Raw genomic sequence first — 19,427 nt, 5'->3', positions numbered from 1 at the left:
TTATGGCTGCTCTTAGGATGAGTTGTTTATCCATAACCCTGCACAGATCAATGTCCAATTACATTTTTGTCTTTCTTGGCTCGTAGCCATTACACAACCCAGTGTGCTTGTTTGAAGTATGAGTCTAGACAATGTCTGCTGAGTTAGTAATTTAGCCCATACTTGGTAAAGGTTGCCGTTTTGATACGGTATCCTCATCGGCGCTGGTCTTAACGGCCGCAGCGAGCCTGATTATTGGCACATTACCCTTATAATGCTGTCAGTCTAGCGTTGCCTAAGCCTTGAAGCGCAGGCTGTTACTGTGCAGATATATTGCTTGTCCACACAATGAGAAAATATTGACTTGTTGTCACTCACTCATTTGATTAGTTGTGCGGGTGATTCTGCTTTTCATTTGTCACCCTGGCAACGTAAATGGGAAAACACAGCAACAGCCCATGTCTCTCCTGTAATGAAGCACTGGAGCATTGCAGACGATCACATCTGGAAAAACTCTCTCTAAGCAGGAATGAATGTCTTTATCACTCATAGTGTATCATCGGCACTTGTCAGCTCAGCTAGTATCCGCACAAAAAAAAGCAAAAAAAGCCGGCATTTGACAGCTTTTCTCGCTGCAGAATGTGCAGCTGTGTGGGAGTGATGTACTCCAACCATTCCACTTTGATTTTTTCAGCTCAGTTGGGGGAGATTTATCCGTATATTTACAGTGTTGGAGAGCTACTTCATTTTCTTTTGTCTGTAAGAGGAGCAGCTTAACGCAGTCGGCTGTTGTGCATAAGCCAGGTCATAATAAGAGCACCTTACATTTAATCCGACAGGATTCATCGGCGGCCTTGTTCTTCCAAAAAATAATGAGGTAGACAGTAAGGGCTGCCCCGGGCCGCATGTAGGGAGATGATCTCTCTGAACCGGCAAATCATGCCTGTTTTTTATGCTAAAAAGACAGGCTAATGACTATTCTTGATGTGTGTCAGTGCTTTAAGTTAACTAGCATTAATTCATAGACAGATCTAATGGGCTTGATTGTCAAGCTGAGACGAGGCACTCGTTGTGAGGCTTGTGCTTGGTCGCGGGGGGGGGGAGGGTAATTGTTTTTGCTGGCGGTGATTCTCACTGGAAGGGATGACTGCACAATCCAGATATGTAAACAAGAAGAAACTGAAAGGCAATATGCTGATACCTTGTCTGTTTTCTCTTGATCAACGCAGCTTTTTTGAAATTAAATTTCAAAGCTCAGCCCAAACACTTTGCTTTGGATTCGGCTTGGCAGTAATTGTTGTTTCACAGACCAGTGTCTGCTCAGCTGAGCATTTCAAACATGTAAATCATATGTGGAAAATGGAGATCTTGAGGAAATCATTAACTGTGACAGCACACAATAAAACAAAGAGAGGGCGTGTTAAAGACAACAGATGCTCGAAGGGTTTGATTCTGCTTACTGGGGCATGACACTTTTAGTGCTGCAGAAAATCTCACTGCGTTCATGGTAGACAATGACGCCAGTGTCCTGCCAGTCATCTGTTCTCCAGAGGCGTTTGCAGTGTTCATTTAATGCTTGTGCCTCTATCCAAACTTGCATTTCTTTGTGCACTTGAGCCTTGTGTCCTCTTTACACCAAAAGTCAGCTCGCTTGTTTGCCTGCACAAGGCAGCTTCTAATGTTTACCAGCCTGTGGCACAGTAGACTTCCACCTCTCATGTTTCATAAATAACAAAGCTCCACAGTGTTATGCCAGGAAAAGAGCAAGGTTGCCACGGTAGAGTCTGATTAAGATCAACTTAAGACCCACCAGAAAGCAATCCAGTTTGCAAACATTCAAGTTTTTGGGGTTAGTGTTTGAGTCAGCTTTGGGGCAAGACTGGACATCTGTCTCCTGGTGATCTATAACACTCACAATCCCTCCCACAGACTGTCGGCTTTGGCACTCGAACAGCACACTGGTTGCTGTAGTACACCCAGCCACCCACAACACTGGCTTATCTCGCAAGCATAACAAACAGCAGGCTAACAAAGAGGATAGAAAGCAATAGGACACACAGCAACAGAAGACCTTAAGAGCCCCATGCCATCATAACTCCACTTCAAAATGGAGGCCTTTGTTCTGAGATTGTCGGAGAGGACATCATAGCAAGGTAGCAGCACATCTTTTCATCCTCAAAAACACTCACTCCCACTCAGTCAGTCTGCTGTCGGTGAAGGAGATCCTCCGCCTGATAGGGCTTCAGAGAAAGGTATTCCTCTGGGTCTGTTGTTGAGGGATTTCTACAGTTCTGCCATGCGATGATTAAAGGAACACTTGTAGATAATCCTTTTAAAAATAGGCCTTTGTTGTGGCAGTGGTGGAGGGAGCTGTGGGGGGCATAAAAAGGCACGGATTTGGATTTTTAAATGGTTATCACCTTGGTATCCGCCACTCTGCTAAGATAAATATTTAATGACAGGGTGGCTGAAATAGAGCTGTTACAGACTGCTGGTGAGAAATTGAGCTTCTATTTAGAGCCCATACTGTTCCATAAAGTCACGGCATTGGTAGACAGCCCAAGGTTATTAGTGTGGTATGAGAGTAGTGTGTGTGTTCGCGGCGTGTCTGTGGGTAGCTGAGGAGTTCTCACTCTTTTCTTGGTGCAGTGATATAAAGGAGAGAAATGCACTCAAGTCTCTTATTGAGCATTCACTCATGAATCCTTGATGGATTACGTGTGTGTGTGTGTGTGTGTGTGAGAGAGAAGCGGCGCTGTTGTGGCAGTAGCTCCAGTTAATGCACAACAGAAATGCCATTCGGGCGCACTTCACTCGAACTGTTTCCAAAGAGGAAACGTCTGTGTGTGTGTTTTGCCGTTTACTACCTTCATTTTGCTCTGTTTCATTTGACATGATCTCTGCCCTCTGGGTTCTTGTTCCATGTCATTCCCATCATGAAAAATTGATTGCCAAGGTTTGCATCAGCGCTTGAAGTTACCACGACTCCCCAACATCCATTTTCCTTACATTACACTTGAAATAGTCATGAGTGAATAGCACCTCAATATTGATATGAGTGTCGCGGTTAGATTTTTTTTTTCGGGCCGGGATTATGAAGTGAGGCCTTTATTAGGACTTGAATGTTACTTCACAGCTCATTTAAAGGCTGATCTGGGCCCTGCTTGATTCATCCTGTTTACTCATTACATGATAGCTGTGGTGAAAGCAATTACTTTCAGCTTTCAAGTACCTTGCTTTTGGTCACACTGCGGCTCTTATTCATTTCACCGGCGCTCCCAAGGCCCCGGGGCTTCCAATCAGTCCAGTGGCGTGCACTAACGTCTTGCCTCTCTGTGTAGGAAGTAGGTGGGTAAACACGGCAGAGAGTCCTTGAAGCACTTCCCATCACTCCTATTGGATTACCAGCTGCCTTTCCAGGCCTCATCTGCACAGATGAGCGCCAAGATCAATGGAGCTCTTAGTGCAAAGCTAATTCGATCAGGACTGGCTTTGCTACTGCTGATCAGAGATTATTTTTTTTTCTCGACGTTAAACAAAAAACGTAATCAAGTCGAGCCCATGTCCGATAGTCTCGTATTTTCAGCTGCTCCAGCTCCCATAGACATCAATTAGGAGGCATTTCATATTCATTATTGGATTGTTGGGTTGGCCTGCTGAGAAGAGGTCTAGAGATGGAAGCGGTGAAATGCTGCGTAAAGTGATCCGGCAGGGTTTTGCTGAGGGTTGCAGGAATGCCGACTTTTCTCCAGCAGAGCGGCCGGCATCATAAATAAGCTAAGAACGTGTTTTTAGAGGGATGAGGTGTCTCCCGCTTTGACGGTGAGCAGAGAGAAAAGGGGTTGAAGGGCATATTGACCCTCTTGTTCCGGAAAGTGAAAAGCAGACTATTCATTGCCCCCTGTTCCCCCGTTAATTATTGTTTGATGCTAATAAAGGAGGGGGGGTTGGGCGTGTTATGAAACATAATTATTCATTGCAGCATTTCCCCTCGACGAGCCTTGTTCACCCCCCCGCCTCCCTCCCTCCCTCTCCCTTGCGCTCAGCGAGGAAGCTGCCAGGGCTGTCAATTGAGTACCAGCAGGCAAAGATGTCCCCTCAGCCTTTTAAGGAGGGGACAGGAGGGAGCAGGGTGAAGGACGCCATTTGCCCGAGTGATATATGAGGAGAGACGGCAATATATGTAAGGAGCTGCTGAAAGAAAGATAGAAGGTCAAGGCACATTACTCCAGCCATTTATTGGCTGAGCTCATCGTCTGACCTGGACTGCAAATACAGTTGCTCAGCAGCCGCAGCAGCAGCAATTTTTGTTTATATACCTACGCGGTGTGTGTCAACGGCCTACACATTTAAGATTGACGCGTGTGTATACACCTAGATGAATGCAGCACTGTAGTGAATATGCTCTCAGTGGCTTTTTATAAGCTTGCAGATGCAGTGGGAAGCTATTTTAACAAGAGTGGAGCTCCACAAACCTGCCCTCCTAGATTTTCACTAAGCAACTGCAACGGGAGATGTACTCAGGGCTGATTTCCTATGCATGAGCGCAGCATATGGTGTGCTTAAACACAATACAAGCATGGGATTAGTCAACAATTGCGTCTCATAACACTGTGGTGATTTAGTGCGGCGGAAACAGTTACTCCTACCCGATGTATTTTTTCCTCCTTGTGTTATTTCATTAAATATTTAAGGAGGCAATAGTGATCATCCCAATTTTGAAGGTTTGTATTGGCTTAGGGAAGGCTAAGTAGTATTTACATTGTCATTAATGGCTGTGCGACGAGAGGAGAAGTCGGTGAGGCGGCCACGGTCAAAGCCTAACATTAACATTCCAAGAATATCTGAGGCTTATTCACAGCGACTCAGACACCCAGCCGGCCCTGTTCACCTCTGGTTTAAAAAAAGACATCGCGGCCACAGTCAGCCCCGCGTTGCCTTGCGCCGGGCCGTATTTCCAACGTGCCGTCGTCGTTGCCCGCTGCGACGGATGCAACGTGTAATCCAATGTATTGCAGTTGTTACGTGTTGGGAAAGATGAAAACTACGCAGCCCGTGTTTGCTGGAGGCGTCGCACGCTATCAGTTGGGGATCAAGTCTCCATTTCACACATGAGCAGGCAGAGTTAATCTGTGGATCACTACTGTACACTGCGTAATACCCGGCCTCTATTGTCAAATTTTTCCAAAAAGCCTATTGTTCTCATCCCCCTGCTGTTAATATTTTGGGAGAAATAGTCGCCCCTTATGGCCGATGTCTATATTTAGGAGAAGGATTTGCTTGTGTTCCAAGTAGTGGTAAACCACGCGGGTCTGACTCTTTCAGAGAATTAAATGTGCGTGCTTGTAAGCTACCTGTGTGCGGGCGGTGTGTTGTAAGAGGCCCGGTCGCAGCCACTGCATGTTTTATGAGCTGTCCACAGAGGATATGGGAGCTCTGAGCTCAGATCCTGCTTGTTCCAGGAGCGTTTTCATCACTCCAAGCCACTTCCCTGCTTGCCCCCCCCCCCCCTTTTTTTTTTTTTTTTTGATGAGGGAGAGGAAACACGTCCAGAACCGGGCAATATTTACAACACAGCTCTGTCTGTAGCTATAGCTTAGGAAGCGTGTCTAGCTGCACGGATGCTCGGATTCATCATTCGCATTATGCTTCTCGTGCGCACTGCAGAGGGTGCTTTCCTCTCTGCTTGCCTAGGATCGCTAGCCTGTGCGACTGAGATGGTGGATGACAAGGTTGAACGCTACACTGAATATTGCGCTCCCCGAAGTCACCCCCCCACCCCCACCACCCCCACCCGCACTATGACTGCCTCCTAAACCAGTCCCCTTTTCCTTAAACAAACACATCTCCAACCGAAGAACGTTTACTGACAGCGTCTATTTGCAGTGCTTACACATTGACTTGTGAGTTATAGCTTTGGTTGCAAGAATGCTGAAAATTAGCATGTAGGGTAACAAACAAAAGGGGAATGTTTAAAAGAGGAATCCTTTTATTTATTTTGCAATGGCAATCAGATGTGATGGTTGGCGCAGTGGCAGTTGGTGGTTAGAGGAGAGGCGTTTGCATATAAAATAATAGCCCTCGCTAATTAGAGGTAATACCATCCTGTGGTATCGGAGGTGTTTTTTTGGCTCGGATCATTATAAGACATTGAAAGGAGGGATTGTCCCCCGACCATCTGCTCGAGGATAGAAGCAGAGTTTGCAGCCGCGCAGCTAAATAATTTATTTAGGTGGCAAAATTGTTTTGTGTACTGACCTAATGGCTTTGTTTTTCGGAGGAGCCGTTCTCGAAGACACCCTTCAGTGCCCCCGCTGACCTGTGCTGTCCGTCTGAAACCTCAGAGCTGTCTTATCTGTCACTCTGTAATCTATTTATGTTGTGTGTTTTTTTTTTTTTTCATCCTCCCGTGTTGGCACGTCGCTCTGTGTGGCATAGTGATTAGAGTAGCTGGAGGATGTAGGGCAGCCGTATGAATACATTTCCTCCTCTCTCGCACTCATTTAGACTACCAGTTGGAGTTGAACTGACGGATGGGATCGTTAAGCTGATAGGCAGATCGTGGCGGACGAGTGGGGATGTTTGATTGCAGAATATCAGGGGAAGTGGTACATGATTGAGTGCTCAAATATCAAAATCTCAAGAGCCCTTTCAACAGTAGACAAAATCACTGTTGGGGGTTTTCTTTTTTTTTTTTTTTTTTTGCTTTCCCAGTAAATCTCTTCACTGTATACATGCGTTTGTCACAATAAGTCATCTCCTCCCACCCTGCTACAACTCTGTTCTGTGTTATAGAGATAAATGTTTGAAGGAACATACCTGATACAGATGTTTTCTAGTATTAGTCACTCATGAATGTATCCCCAGTGTGTATTTATACCTCTCCTGACCTCAGCTTTACCTTTGGGTAAATTTCCATTACAGCAGCATAATTCACCAAAAAATTGAATTGTCGGTGCCTCGGCGGAGGTGAAAGACACTAGAAATCCTTTCGAACCAGACACTTTATTCGCACTTGCTCGCAGATCTACAGGGAAACTCAATTAAGAGCCACATTCATGAGAGCCCCGTCCGCCGCCGCCGCCGCTGCCGCATACCTCACATTCTCCTGCTCCTCTTATCAATGACACATTGGGAGAGGTTCTTTACCGGCCTGCTCGCGATTACATTTCTCAAGAGTGGCTCGCGTGGAAGAAAGGGGAAGGGTGACAATGGACAACCCCGGCATTTCCCTCGGGAGCCGTGTCAAAACATGATGCCTCGCCAAGCAGTCAGAGCTGCTGAAATGGCCTTCAGCTTTGCTTCAGCCGGACGAACGTGGCAGACTGAGAGGTACTGTGTCTCGGAATAGCCGGTATTAAGCTGCGAAATGAAGCCCAGCTCACAAACCCTGTAGATAATGGACATCTTGGGTTGTGGAGCGGCCCCCTTAGGGCCACTAGGAGCTCTCACAGAGAGCTCACAAACATGGACTAGAGGGGGATTTATCCTTCTTTTAGAGATGGAGTAGAGGCTTAGACCCTGTGGAGCACACAGCATGATCCTTATGTTTGTGTCAGAAATTACCTTTGCCCTGTTGAAAAGAGAACATTTTTGATTGTTTTTTATCACCAGTAGAAAGAATTGCCTGCTATTGTTAGCCCGGGAAGACATGTTAATTGTCTTGGTTAATCTTTTTGGACTGCTAGTTTATTGCAGGCAGTGCCACTGTGCATGAGAACCGGCTCTTGTGCAGCAGTGCTCTGCTTTCTACCACTGGCGTCTCCTAGGCAGGTTTAAATGTTGATGTTGGAAAGCCCCAAGCTATCTCTTTTTTTTTTTTTTTTTCGAGCACGGCTTTTACCTACTAAACTAACCCCGGATGCCTGCTAAAAATAGAGCCTTTGTGAGCACAGCTTTAGCAGAGGGAAAAAAGATGTGGTTACTCATCAGTGAATTGAAAAACAAGTGGAGCAGACAAGTGTCTTTGCCCCGCTGATGTGAACTAAAACAGGCAGGGCCTACGAGAATAAAGCGAGCCGTGATTGCGCCAGGTAAGACAAAGCAGGCGGGGTGCAGAGACCACAGAGAATCCCATATGAAGTGGCCTGCCCCTTGCCTCTAGCTGAGCCTTTCATTGTGCTGTTGTTTCTAGGGGGCTTGGATGGCAGCATAGATTAGATCGCACTGAGTAATGGATTGGAGCTGACGAAAAACCTCCAGCAGCTCAACATCACCGCAGCTAGAATCCTTGCACTGCGGAGAATCTCCCCGGTTTATTCAGATCAATTGGAGTTGCCCTCATTGTTAATAACCCTGTGTATATTCATGCTAACATTGTTCTCCTCTAATCTGTATTCATGCGAGTATTTCATTCAATCCCTTTGCAAAGCCGGCCCTAAATCCTTGCCAATCACATTTTGCTACTTCATAATTCTCCAATTGAATATGCCATGAATAACTTTACTGTCTATCTCTCCCAAACCTGAGTGGATCACTGTGTTGGTCATATTGTTGTTAGATTCAATTCGCATTTGAATGTAGAAATTTCTTATTTGTTCTGTAGGAGAAAAAAAAAAACACGTAGATCTTTTGCAAATTTGTAATCCAAGGTAATCAATTACTAAAATTCGGCGGGATAAAAAAAGAAGCCCTCCAGCTTTATCAAGCAAAGCGTGATAATTTGGATGTTTATCCTTAGACAGGTTTTGATTAAAACTACAGAGATAAGCGTGGATTTGTGTGCGAGTGTGGGAGTGATTGGAATGAATAAAACATGTCTTTTGAAAGGGCTGATCAGGAGAGACGGCGAGCGAGAGGGGGAGAAGGGAGAAAAAAAAAAAAGCTGTGTTTAGTAACAGAAACCTGCTGTGTGGCCATTGTGGGGGATGATGTGTTAATCGAGCCACAAACTGTGTGGTTTTTCAGGCCAGAGGTCTCATTTAAACAGGCGCGGAAAAAAGAGAAATGTATTTGAACGGGGCCCCGCTGGCTGCTAGCCCTTGACTTCATCGCACTAATGTAAATTGTGGATTAGGTGCCGTTAGCTGGGACCCCCTCAACCCCTCTCCAGCCACTGCCCCCTCCTTCTGTTTTCCATTAAGACAGCTGGTATCTTTCAAAGGGTCCTGGCCCAGTGATTGATGTGTAATAGCTCCAAGCCTCACCTGCCCCCTCACGGCGTTATTCATCGGCCAGGCAGCCAGCTCTGCTTTCTACTGAGCACTTTGTTTCCCGGGTAGTGGGTGGAGAGCCATGTTCCTCGCTTTCTCCCGCTCTCTCTCTGTCTCTTTCTCTTCCCTCTATGCCACCAGTACATCATGACTTCATTGCCACGCTTGTTACTACTTCAAAACCGACACACCATTTGATCAGCTTGAACTATCGGCATCAAACCGCGCTACCGGTGAGCTACTAATTAACCGCAGACGACTGAACCCATTGTTGTTGGATGAGTAAGAGTCTCAACGAAGGCAAACACGAGCGAATCTGTAATTTTTTTTTTGTAAAACACAGTTACGTTAGCGTCGGGAAGGTAACAGGAGACGCAGGATTTGGAGCGAGGCGGTCGTGCAAAGTGTCTCCAGATGCAAACTTAACAGCACATAGATTGTAAAGATACTCACGGGGGCTTATAACTGCCCCCCCCCAACATCAAAGGGGAGTGGGTCAGCCCTCCATTTGAAACAGTTTAGAGTTCTTGTTGGTGTTTCAGTGGAAGAGGCTTATGTTACTGATTAGAGCAAAGAAGAGGTGCTTAGCTCATACACAGATTCTGGCAGCCCTCAGGATTAGTGCTGTGCTATCAAATGGTACCTTCATGAATGTTTTCATGTACCTCGCGCCTTCGAGACATGCTGCTGGATATGGACACAGCAGGAGAAGGGGGCGAGGGTGGGGTGCACTGTGTATTTTGGCACACCAACTTAGGTATGTATCGGCGTGTGTCCTTGCGCGCACACGCCCGCCCGTCAGAGCTCCCCTGATCCCTCGCGTCCTCCGTGCGCACCAAACGTGCTCCCGCACGCGCGTCGGTGCGCCGGCAGCCCAGTGGTCGCCGTGGTAACTCATCATTAGGTGATTAATGGGGCTGTGACGAGGCTGCAGTTTAATCAGGCCCGGTGTTTGTGTTGAAGCCGACGACAAGAGCAGCTGCCCTGTCAGTTGGTGTCTGCTCACGAGATGACAGCACCCGCTGCTGAGGAGTGCCGTTCATTGTGTGTGTGTGTGTGTGGGTGTCAAAAGCCTTTATTCCACCTTCCCTTCTATTTTTCACCGCACATTCCTCCTCGCTGTCTCAACGAACGCACGTCCAGATATGCTGTATAATTTCCACTCTCTGGTTTTTTGCCGTACCTGGCTCGGTCTCTATCCCTCCCTCGTTTTTCGCTCTCCCTCTTCCACCCAGCTATCACGACCATGGTAACGCTGGTGCTGATTGCCTGGTCTGATCCCTCTGGGAGCTGTAATAACTATTTCTGGCTAATTTGTTGCGGCGGGGGCGGAGGGGCCAAACACTGGCAGTAAATGAGTAGCCTCCTTTGTAGGCGCTGCTCGTAGGGGCAGTGTAGTGCAGGCCGCGTGCTGCTTCAGCTTTGCCCACTTTGCTGTTTATGGAGGATTTCATAATGGCACGAGGAAAGTGGATAGCAGGGCAAAGATAGCTGAAAGTGGCAGCGGACTAGGCATGGCAAGTGACTGACTCTGCCTCCTCCCTCTCCCCCTTCCGCACCCAGTGGATTGCTATATTCCTCCCTCCAGAGCTGTCACTTCACATTAACACAGTGGTGACTGTCAGCCAGTGCAGAGGGCTGGGGAGGGGTGCAGACCAGTAAGCCACAGCACACACACACACAGTCTCACAGATGAGCAGAATTGAGGCTGGTGTCATCACAAATGGTCTGCAGAGAAGCCAGCCTGTTAACTCTGTCATCGAGCTTTATGCTACATCTTTCCCATGGCCTTACAAACAGTGAATTGTGCTGAAAAAAAAAAAACCCATGACACATTATCTCCGAGGAATTCTATTGGCTGCGAGCCTCTTCCTCTGCACGGCACTACCAAATTCACTTATGACTTCCCTTTGGCTCATTGTGTTACAAAAACTGTACACGCAGCCCTTGTCTTCCTACTTTTCTCTTTTACCCTTTAATAACTGTGTTTGCGAACCTCTCTGAAGCAGGAAGCTAGAAGGTTCTGTTCTTTGATAAAGCTGCACAGAGCTCTCCAGAGTATACATGGTTGTGAGGGGAGTGCCAACAATTACTGTGATGGTGAGGAGAGTCTGCACAGCTGCCTCATCTCCAGGAAATAATCTTGTACTTCTCACCCACAAAAGATCTCCAGTTCAAAACAAACCCCTTTTTTTGTAGAGAATGTAGCTTCTATATTGTAAAGATAATGGTTATTGACTCAGGCTTATGCTAATCTTCCCCTCTTCTTTTCTCCACAGCTCTTCTGAAACACTGGGGTTGTTGGTGTGGCCAAATTTTCCCTGGATTTGACTGGTAAATTCAGAAGACTGAAGCCCAGGCTCACAGTCTACCTTTCACGGAGGCCCAGCCGTGAGAGGACTGAGGAAGGCACGTGGCGGATCATGACGGCCGATAAAGAGAAGGAAAGGGAGAAAGAGCGGGACAGGGACAGAGACAGGGACAGGGACAAAAGGGAGGCTGGTAAGTCCCGCCGGCAGGACGGCGACAGGGGCGACCGCGAAAGCGAGAGCTCCAGGCCCCGGCGCAGCTGCACGCTCGAGGGCGGCGCCAAGAACTATGCAGAGAGCGAGCACAGCGAGGACGAGGACAACGACAATGGCAGCACGGGCGGAGGCAGCGGCACGGCCGAGGAGGCCGGCAAGAAGGGCAAAAAGAAGATGCCTAAGAAGAAGTCACGCTACGAGCGCACGGAGAACGGAGAAATCACGTCCTTCATTACAGAAGACGATGTTGTTTACAGACCCGGAGGTAAGTCCGAGTCACTGCTAATCTGTCTGAGTGAGCAGATGTGTAACAAACAGTCAGTCTCCATTTATAGACTTCCCAGGTTACTGATCATGAGCCCACCTTCTTAACATTACATGGACTCATTAATGTATCCCACTTTGTCCTCAATAAGCTTGTATTAGGAATTAAGAAAAACCCTTTAGCTGGTCAATGATTGATTCCTGTGTTCTTCACGAAACCATCATGTCTGTTGCAATAAGCGTCTGAGAGATTGCAGATTCTACAAAGTAGCTACTCCCTTACAGCAGAGCAACTCCCTCAGGCTAGAGGCCGATGCATCATACAATCAATTCCAAGTTGACCCTCTCCGAGCTTTGTCTTGAGCAAAGTCAATAAAGCAAAGTGGTGCTTCACTAGATGATGTGATAGTGACGACAGGCACGATAATGATTTCATCCCTAACATCATCCGTCTGACTCGCTGAAAATATGCCGTCTCCTCTGAGGCCAAAAGGTACTCTAACTTCCTGCAGAGCTTCTTTTTTTTTTTTTTCTCTAGCTGTGTTTTGATTATGTCAGATGAATGAGGATAAGAAGAGAACCAACCTTTCCCTCAGCTGTAAACATGGCCTCTCTTTCACCTACTGTTTATAAATTGGTTGTGTAAGAGGCGGGAATGTCAACACTCACTATCGCGAGGAAGCCAGGCTAGCTAGTCATGTGTGTGTGTGTAGTCTGCTCTCTCTCCTGCTGCTCACTGCTATCCGCTTTGCAACTAAATCATCGCTGCCGTGTCGTCATTTATCTAGGCGCTAGCAAAAGGTCAAGTAGCGCGCGGCGTGGGGGGGGGGGGGGGCTGCCCGACATTGCTCGCATATTTAATGGAAAGACATAGGATATTACAGCCAGTGTGTTGGGTTATCTTCTACTAAACCAATATCCACACTGATCCTCTGTCATGCTCTTTTTGTATTTTCACCCCCCCCAACACTCTAAGTCTAGCTGTGTAATCTAGTCAGCTGAATTATCTCTGCACTAGTATCAGTGGAGGTCCTCAAGCAAGCAGTCGCTGAACCCAAGCCTCGTGGCTGCTCACTCTATTTCTGCCTCTAATGCTCTGCAACGGACTCTATCGAAGCCTTTTTTTACTTGGCATTTCATGTTTAATAGAGAGAGCACCGGTGCTGTGTCTCATAGTCAGCCATGCGGGGTAGAGGGCTGGGGGTAGAGCAGTGCAGAGGGGGGGTTTTTTAAAAAGCGGAAGCAGTCAGTTACATCAATGAAACATTCAAAAGGCATATAAACAAAGTCGGCCGTCTCAGTGGATTAGCCCCACCGAATATTTATATTTCCACATCCGAGCGAGCAGCACATCCAGTGTCTGGTTGACGGGGGGATATTTATGTTTCCCGTCTTCTCCTTCAATTAGTCTTGACAGGTCTAGAGTGGCCTGAATGTCACAACCTGCTCTCATCATGCAGTCTGGAGCTGTTAGAGTGGTTTAGATTAGGGATGAGCTACGATTGGGTAGCAACAGCCCCAGCATCGGTACACTCGTTTGTAATTTACCTCCTATTGTCAACATGGAAGATCCTCCACCTCAGCAACTGACTTCCTGCTGTCTCCTCTGCTTATTGTTCAGATGATAAGCTCCATGTGTGTGTGTGTGCTTGTTTTCCTCCCGCCTGGTCACTGGTAGCAGCCTTCTTGCAATCAGATTTGATGTGTGCAGCTTAGGCAGGCACAAAGCCTGCAAGGGATTATGCTTTACTAAATGTTAAATCCCTTTATAGCCATCTAGTGACACACAATATGTAAAAGTGACCACCCTCACTGAGGGATTTGCGACGCCCCAGACACGGGCAGAGGAAGGCTGTGATGGAGACCTGTGCAGAAACTGAGAAACAAAATACTGTTTTGATTGCTTTTGTCTCAGGGAGCTTTAGAAACATACAAGCCCATGTCATCTCGTAAGAAATAACAGGTAAGCTAGTACTGACACCGTCTCCACACTCCCACCCTCCAATCTCTCTGCTTAGCCTTTCTATCCCTTGAAGATGGGTTCAGGCGGCTTAGTGCACATCGATTGGATGGGGAAGGGCAGAAGGGAAAGTGCAGTCGGCCAGTAGGTGGGCCTGCAGCTAACTCTTGCTTTGCTGCTTTTTAAAAAGGAATGGAGGAGTGTATGTGTATGTGTGTGTGTGTGTGTGTGGTGATGGCTGGAAGACTGCATCCCAGGCCATTTGTATGGTCTGCTGCTGCGGTGAACGGCCCAATGCAGTCCAAGCAGACATGCTAGATCGATCAGTGCCCTGTGGCTGAGCTCTCACCACTTCCCCGGGCCTGGCCAGACACCTCCAGAGCCTGTCCTCTACACTCCCCCACCCCCACCCGATATTATAGATCCTCTCTCTAGAGATTATACACACTGCCACGAGGGATCAATAGGAGACACCCCAGAAGCGTCGAGACACGCGTAGCAAAAACTTGTCAGCGCACACGCATATACACGGTATGCTGATAGCCAACATTTGTGCACACTCACAAGTGCATTACAGCCTACAGTAACACATATAGAAGGCATACTTTGAACACAGTCCCTATCTCTGACAAGCACACTCCAGCACACCAACACAGCGACGCACATAAGCTCAGTCTAATACACACAGAGCTCATCCCTTCTCTCCACTGCAGCAGGACTCTCCTTGTCGCTGCAGGTGGCTGACTGCCATAGCATGTCTCCTTCCTTCCTAACTGACTGACTGGCTGGCTGACTGGTCGGTTTAAAATGGAGAGCGCTAATGGAAACCACCTGCCATACAACCCCTCCCTCCTCCTCCACCTCCTCCTCCTCCTCCTCTTCCTCCTTCTCCTGCCCTTCCACTTCAGTGTACGCCAGTGCACGGCTGCCACATCAACTCACAGATGATAACACTTCAATAATTTTCGTAATTTCTTTACAGAAAGTGATAGATGTGTTTAGTCAGTGCAGTTTATAATACGGAAAGATTGCAGACCAGACAGAGAAAAAACACCTTGTGTGTATGAGCGTTGAGGGAGTTGTTGATGTGGACAGCTGGCGCTTCTTGCTGCAGCCGCCGCAGAACCCTGGAGGGAGCGTTTGTGTGTGTGTTTGTGTGAGTGTGTCACTGTATGTGTCATGTGCATACATAGCAAGCTGTGCAGCAGGAGTATGTCTGACACACACACACAGAGCTGGATAACCAGCCCTCCTCCTTTCTTCAAACTTTGGACCAACTGTTGGCAGCCGTACAGACCTGTCATGTTCTTTATGTTTAAAAGGGCTCCTGTTTTTCTTCCTCAAACTAACGTCAGCTGTAGTTTCTGTCACCTAGTATATAATCATATCATCATTATTGCTAACGATGCACAATATCTGTATCGGCACAGCGGCTGGCATTTATTAACCACATTGTGTATCGACCAGATGCGGCACATCCGCATTAAAATGCAATTTCTTAGTAGCTTCAGTTATAAATTTTTAACAGTGCTGTTAAAGTGTAAATATAATTTCACTCAGGCTGTCTTACAAGGACAACAACTGTGGGGGCTTAGCTGGCCGCTCCTTTGCAGCTATTCCCATAAATCACACTCTAAGACATTGTGCTGATAGAAATTCAGTGAGTTGGGGTTTAAAAAAAATACCTTAACTTCATTCAGCATCTTCTCAAGGGGAAATGTTAGTTGTATAAATCTAAAGGACTTCTCATATTATGCTATTTCTTGTCTAAAGTGTCACTGTTTTCAGTTTGAGTCTTATTGAGAAGCCATTATAATGTAGCTCAGTAAACGTTGGATGGATTATTCTAGGTCCAGGACAACCTTAGCTTAGCACATTAGCCTAGCACCTCCCCTGTGCTGCAGATGCTAGCTGCAGCTCGCTTTGCTCCTTCTAGCCAAGCTAACGTAAGGGACCAGCCCCTTGGAGTCATTTCATATTGTAACATAGCAGTGTGAATCTGTAGCCTGTCGCTAACGGATCAGATCTATTTTTAAAAGGCCCTCACTCCTCTCCCATCTCTCCCTACGCTAGAGACTCTGGGAAAAGGGCTTTTTAGTGAAATCCAACCACCTGCCGACTGCTAAATGAGAAAGCGTGGGTTAGCCGAGAGGGAAAGTAGAGGGGTGGAGGCGGGGGGGTGTTGTCAAAGAGCCTCTGTTCTCCCCTAGGAGCTCAGTCAGCTGTAGGCCTGCCCTATTGTAGAGAGCTGATGGTATCGCTTGCCAGGTATTTCCCACTGCTTTTCCAGTGAGGAGAAGGGAAACTTGTTGGGCTGATGGAAGAGACGAGGGGAGGGAAGACAACAGAGGAAGGAAAGTTGGATGAGAGTCAAGTGTCCTTCAGGCCTTGAATGCCTGTTATACCGCCCCACTGGGACAAACCCAGCAGGAAGTGGCACAAGGCAACTTTGGTCATCAGCTGGTCTCAGTCACAGAGCTGCTGCAGTCTGTGGTGAATCAGTAGTAACACCAGTCTGCCTCTTTTCTTGGCCCTCCAGTCCCCTCTCACCCCTCAGCCTCCATTATTGCATTCCTTGTGCTATTTAATTTTAGGATCAGTAAACTCAGGAGGGCGGAGGGGAAGGGGGGGTTGTAGCTTAGCTGTAGCCACACACTCCTTTTACTGTGTGTGTGTGTGTGTGTGTGTGTGTGTGTGTGTGTGTGTGTGTCCTGCCCGTTTCGAGCCGAGCACCACTTTTAACAACGCAGGTGCGTCCTGCCTCACGGCTAACGCTCGCCACCTGCAAGCATGGCTTAAACAAACACTCCTTTTGATTTAATAAGCCCGTCTTGCATCCTAAAATATGCTCCCCCCCCCCCTCCTTCCCCCCTTCATCGCTGTTTACAAAACACTGGCATACATGACTGTGTTCACAATGATGTGACCGGCTCGTAAAAAAAAAAAAAAGAAAGCCGAGCAGATATTCTCCGAGAACTCCACCTCCCCTCCGCTGGAATGCTGCAGCAAATTAAACGCCGTCTTATTTGCCTGATACAAAGAGAGCGGGACTTTCGCTGAGCTTAGGTGTGTTTTAGATTAGACATGCTTGCCAGCCGTAAGAGAATGGCAGGCTGAATAACGAACTACAGCTAAAATAAAAATAAAAATACATGCGTGCATTTGTGCGTGCGTGTCGTCAGGTTAATAATGAATATTCAGCCGCTTGAACGCAGCAGTGACAGTGTAATTGGAGAAACGATCTCCGCCGGGATCAGCTTTCAGTGAAGTGCTCGTGTGTGAGGAACTACACCCGGTAGCTTCATGATTATCTGCCTTTGTCGAAGTATTGAGCTCTGGGTGGCGGTCAGCAGTAGGGTTACAGCTGCTGAAAACTTGCGAGCACTCCTCTACAACATCCATGCTACAGCGAAGCCTACATCCATCCATCCATCCGTCCGTCCAGACGGCGCACACTTCCATCCTAAAAAAGAAAAAAAAAAAAACACGGCCCATCCCCCACGCATATAGACCCCCGCCACAGTTAAACCTCTCGTCCCTCCTCTTTCCACTTCTCCACTTGAGCGAGGAGACCCACTTCCAAATTCACAAAATGGCAGGAATGTTTAACAAGCCAGGCCAGACCCTGGAGGAACCGTGTGGCCCGTTTCAATCCCACCCCCCACCCCCACACACCCCCCTCCTTTCCTTCTCCTTTACCCCACCCAGCCTCCCTCAGCTCAATTGCCTCCTCAGCGCGCGAAGCGTTAACTTGGCTTTAACTTTCACATTCGCCGAGATTCACGTCGTAGTCGCTTTCAGAGAAAATGCCCTTGAGGTAGTAGACTTTTAGTGCCCAGGATGAATTCGAAATGTGCTTTAGACGTTCGAAGAATAGACTCGCTTGCTGTCTGTGAATGATTAAACTAGATCCCTGTCTCTAGTTTTTTTTTTTTTTTTTTTTCCCTGTCCCACCTCACCTCCTATCTTTCTCACCCTCCCCGTCTGTTCTTTAATGCCTGTTGATGTGCTCAGGGGTGCAGACACGGAGATCTGGCCTCTCTAAATGAATGTGCCGCCGAGGTGAGGGGACACTAAACCCTAATTCCCCCCGATTTGACTCCTCCGAAACATGTCATCTCATTCAGATTAGTCTCTTTTGTTCTCTGCCCTCCCCCCACTCCCTCCTCCCTCCGTCCTGCTCCCTCCTCCTCTCCCCTGCTCCTCGCTGTCTCTCTCAGCGCACACACGGCGTTGCTCACAGATCACACAATAGCACTGATGGATATTTTCATTCATGTTATCTTGTAAATGACTTCCAGGGATGGTGTAGAGGAGGGGGACAGAGAGAGAGAGAGAGAAGGGTAAAAGCATGGAGAGGGCAGTAGTGAGAGGGCGATACAATGCGTCACTCAGAGCCACCGAGGGCGATAACCCACCCCTCTCCCCCTGCCTCCGCCTTCCCCTTAAAACAGCTCATTCAGCCCACAGCCGATAACAAGCCCACCCTGGGGTTACGCACACATACACACAGCCTCTCAAAAAACAAAGCCCATGATGTCAGAGGCGCACTTGTACACACCAGCCCCTCTACAAATGGTATCTTGGGTGTCAGAGCCATTTAATATCTCCGCCACCCCTCTTTTCCTCTGCGCGCGGCAAGATAAACCACAGGCAGATCGATAACTCTGTTGACACACACAAATAAATAACAGATGACGGCCGTGTCAGTCTGCGAGGAAAGGTAGCCGCGCATCTTTTGTTAGGGAAAGTGCGGCTCAGACCTTCTGCAGGGAACAGCTCAGCAGGGTAGCGCCGGCACTTTGTGTTGTCAGTGTAAATCTTACCTATGGTGGTGGCTCTGTTTTCTTTTTTTTTTTGGGACTCAAAGCACACAGAGCTGCGAGATATTGTCCTTAACGTGGCTGTGTTAATGGTAGCTGAATTGCTGCACTCGGTTACAACAGATGGTAGGAAAAACCAGCCATGGGAGCAGTCAAATAGCTCGTTAGATTGCTTCCATCTGAATAGAAGGTCGGCGCTAGTGTGTGTAAGCGTGTGTGTGTGTGATCTGTTTTTCCGTCAATTAAGTTAGTAGCTTTTCATTGCTCTGCCCGTTGAGCAGGTAAAAACTCTGCTTTACAAGATATTATTTAAACCAAAAATAAAATCTTTTTACGCTCAGCTTGATCGCAGTCCTTTTTTTGTGTGTGTGTGGTTTTGCGTTTGAGCTCCAAGGCAAAGGTGACTATTATGTTAATGTGGGTTTTTGTGAAATCAATGCCGGGAGTTCTTTTTCCGTAATAACTCCCCAACACCTGGCTGTGTCTGGTAGGCACTGTGCCTGGCTTAGCTGTAACCATTAGCCGTGTCCTCCCGCCTCCTCCCTCCTTCTTCTTTTCTTCTCCACAGAAGTGGCTGCGCATTCTTTTTTCTTTCTTTTTTTTTTTGTCCTCTGCAGCGTGAATGTTTTTGTTAAGGAGATGAGAGTTCACGACCTGGCCATACCAGTAGTCGCATTCAATTTGACAGCACAGCCGGCCGGGGGCCACCTCATTGCACACGATG

At 47.5% G+C, this 19,427-nt stretch overlaps 1 protein-coding gene across 3 annotated transcripts in view; it reads left to right on the top strand.

Moving 5' to 3' along the window:
- Positions 1-19,427, top strand: part of rerea (arginine-glutamic acid dipeptide (RE) repeats a) — a 122,541-nt gene that overhangs the window by 41,417 nt on the left and 61,697 nt on the right. For all 3 annotated transcript variants that reach the window (XM_084553099.1, XM_084553100.1, XM_084553098.1), the window contains exon 3: positions 11,411-11,921. In XM_084553099.1, the coding sequence (XP_084409225.1) occupies positions 11,555-11,921 (367 nt within the window). In that variant the 5' untranslated portion in view covers positions 11,411-11,554. The remainder of the gene's footprint in view (positions 1-11,410; positions 11,922-19,427) is intronic.

This window comes from Chelon labrosus (genome assembly GCF_963514085.1).
Source record: "Chelon labrosus genome assembly, chromosome: 10".
In the NCBI taxonomy this organism is placed as follows: domain Eukaryota; kingdom Metazoa; phylum Chordata; class Actinopteri; order Mugiliformes; family Mugilidae; genus Chelon; species Chelon labrosus.
This window is presented reverse-complemented; position numbering and strand designations above follow the sequence as displayed.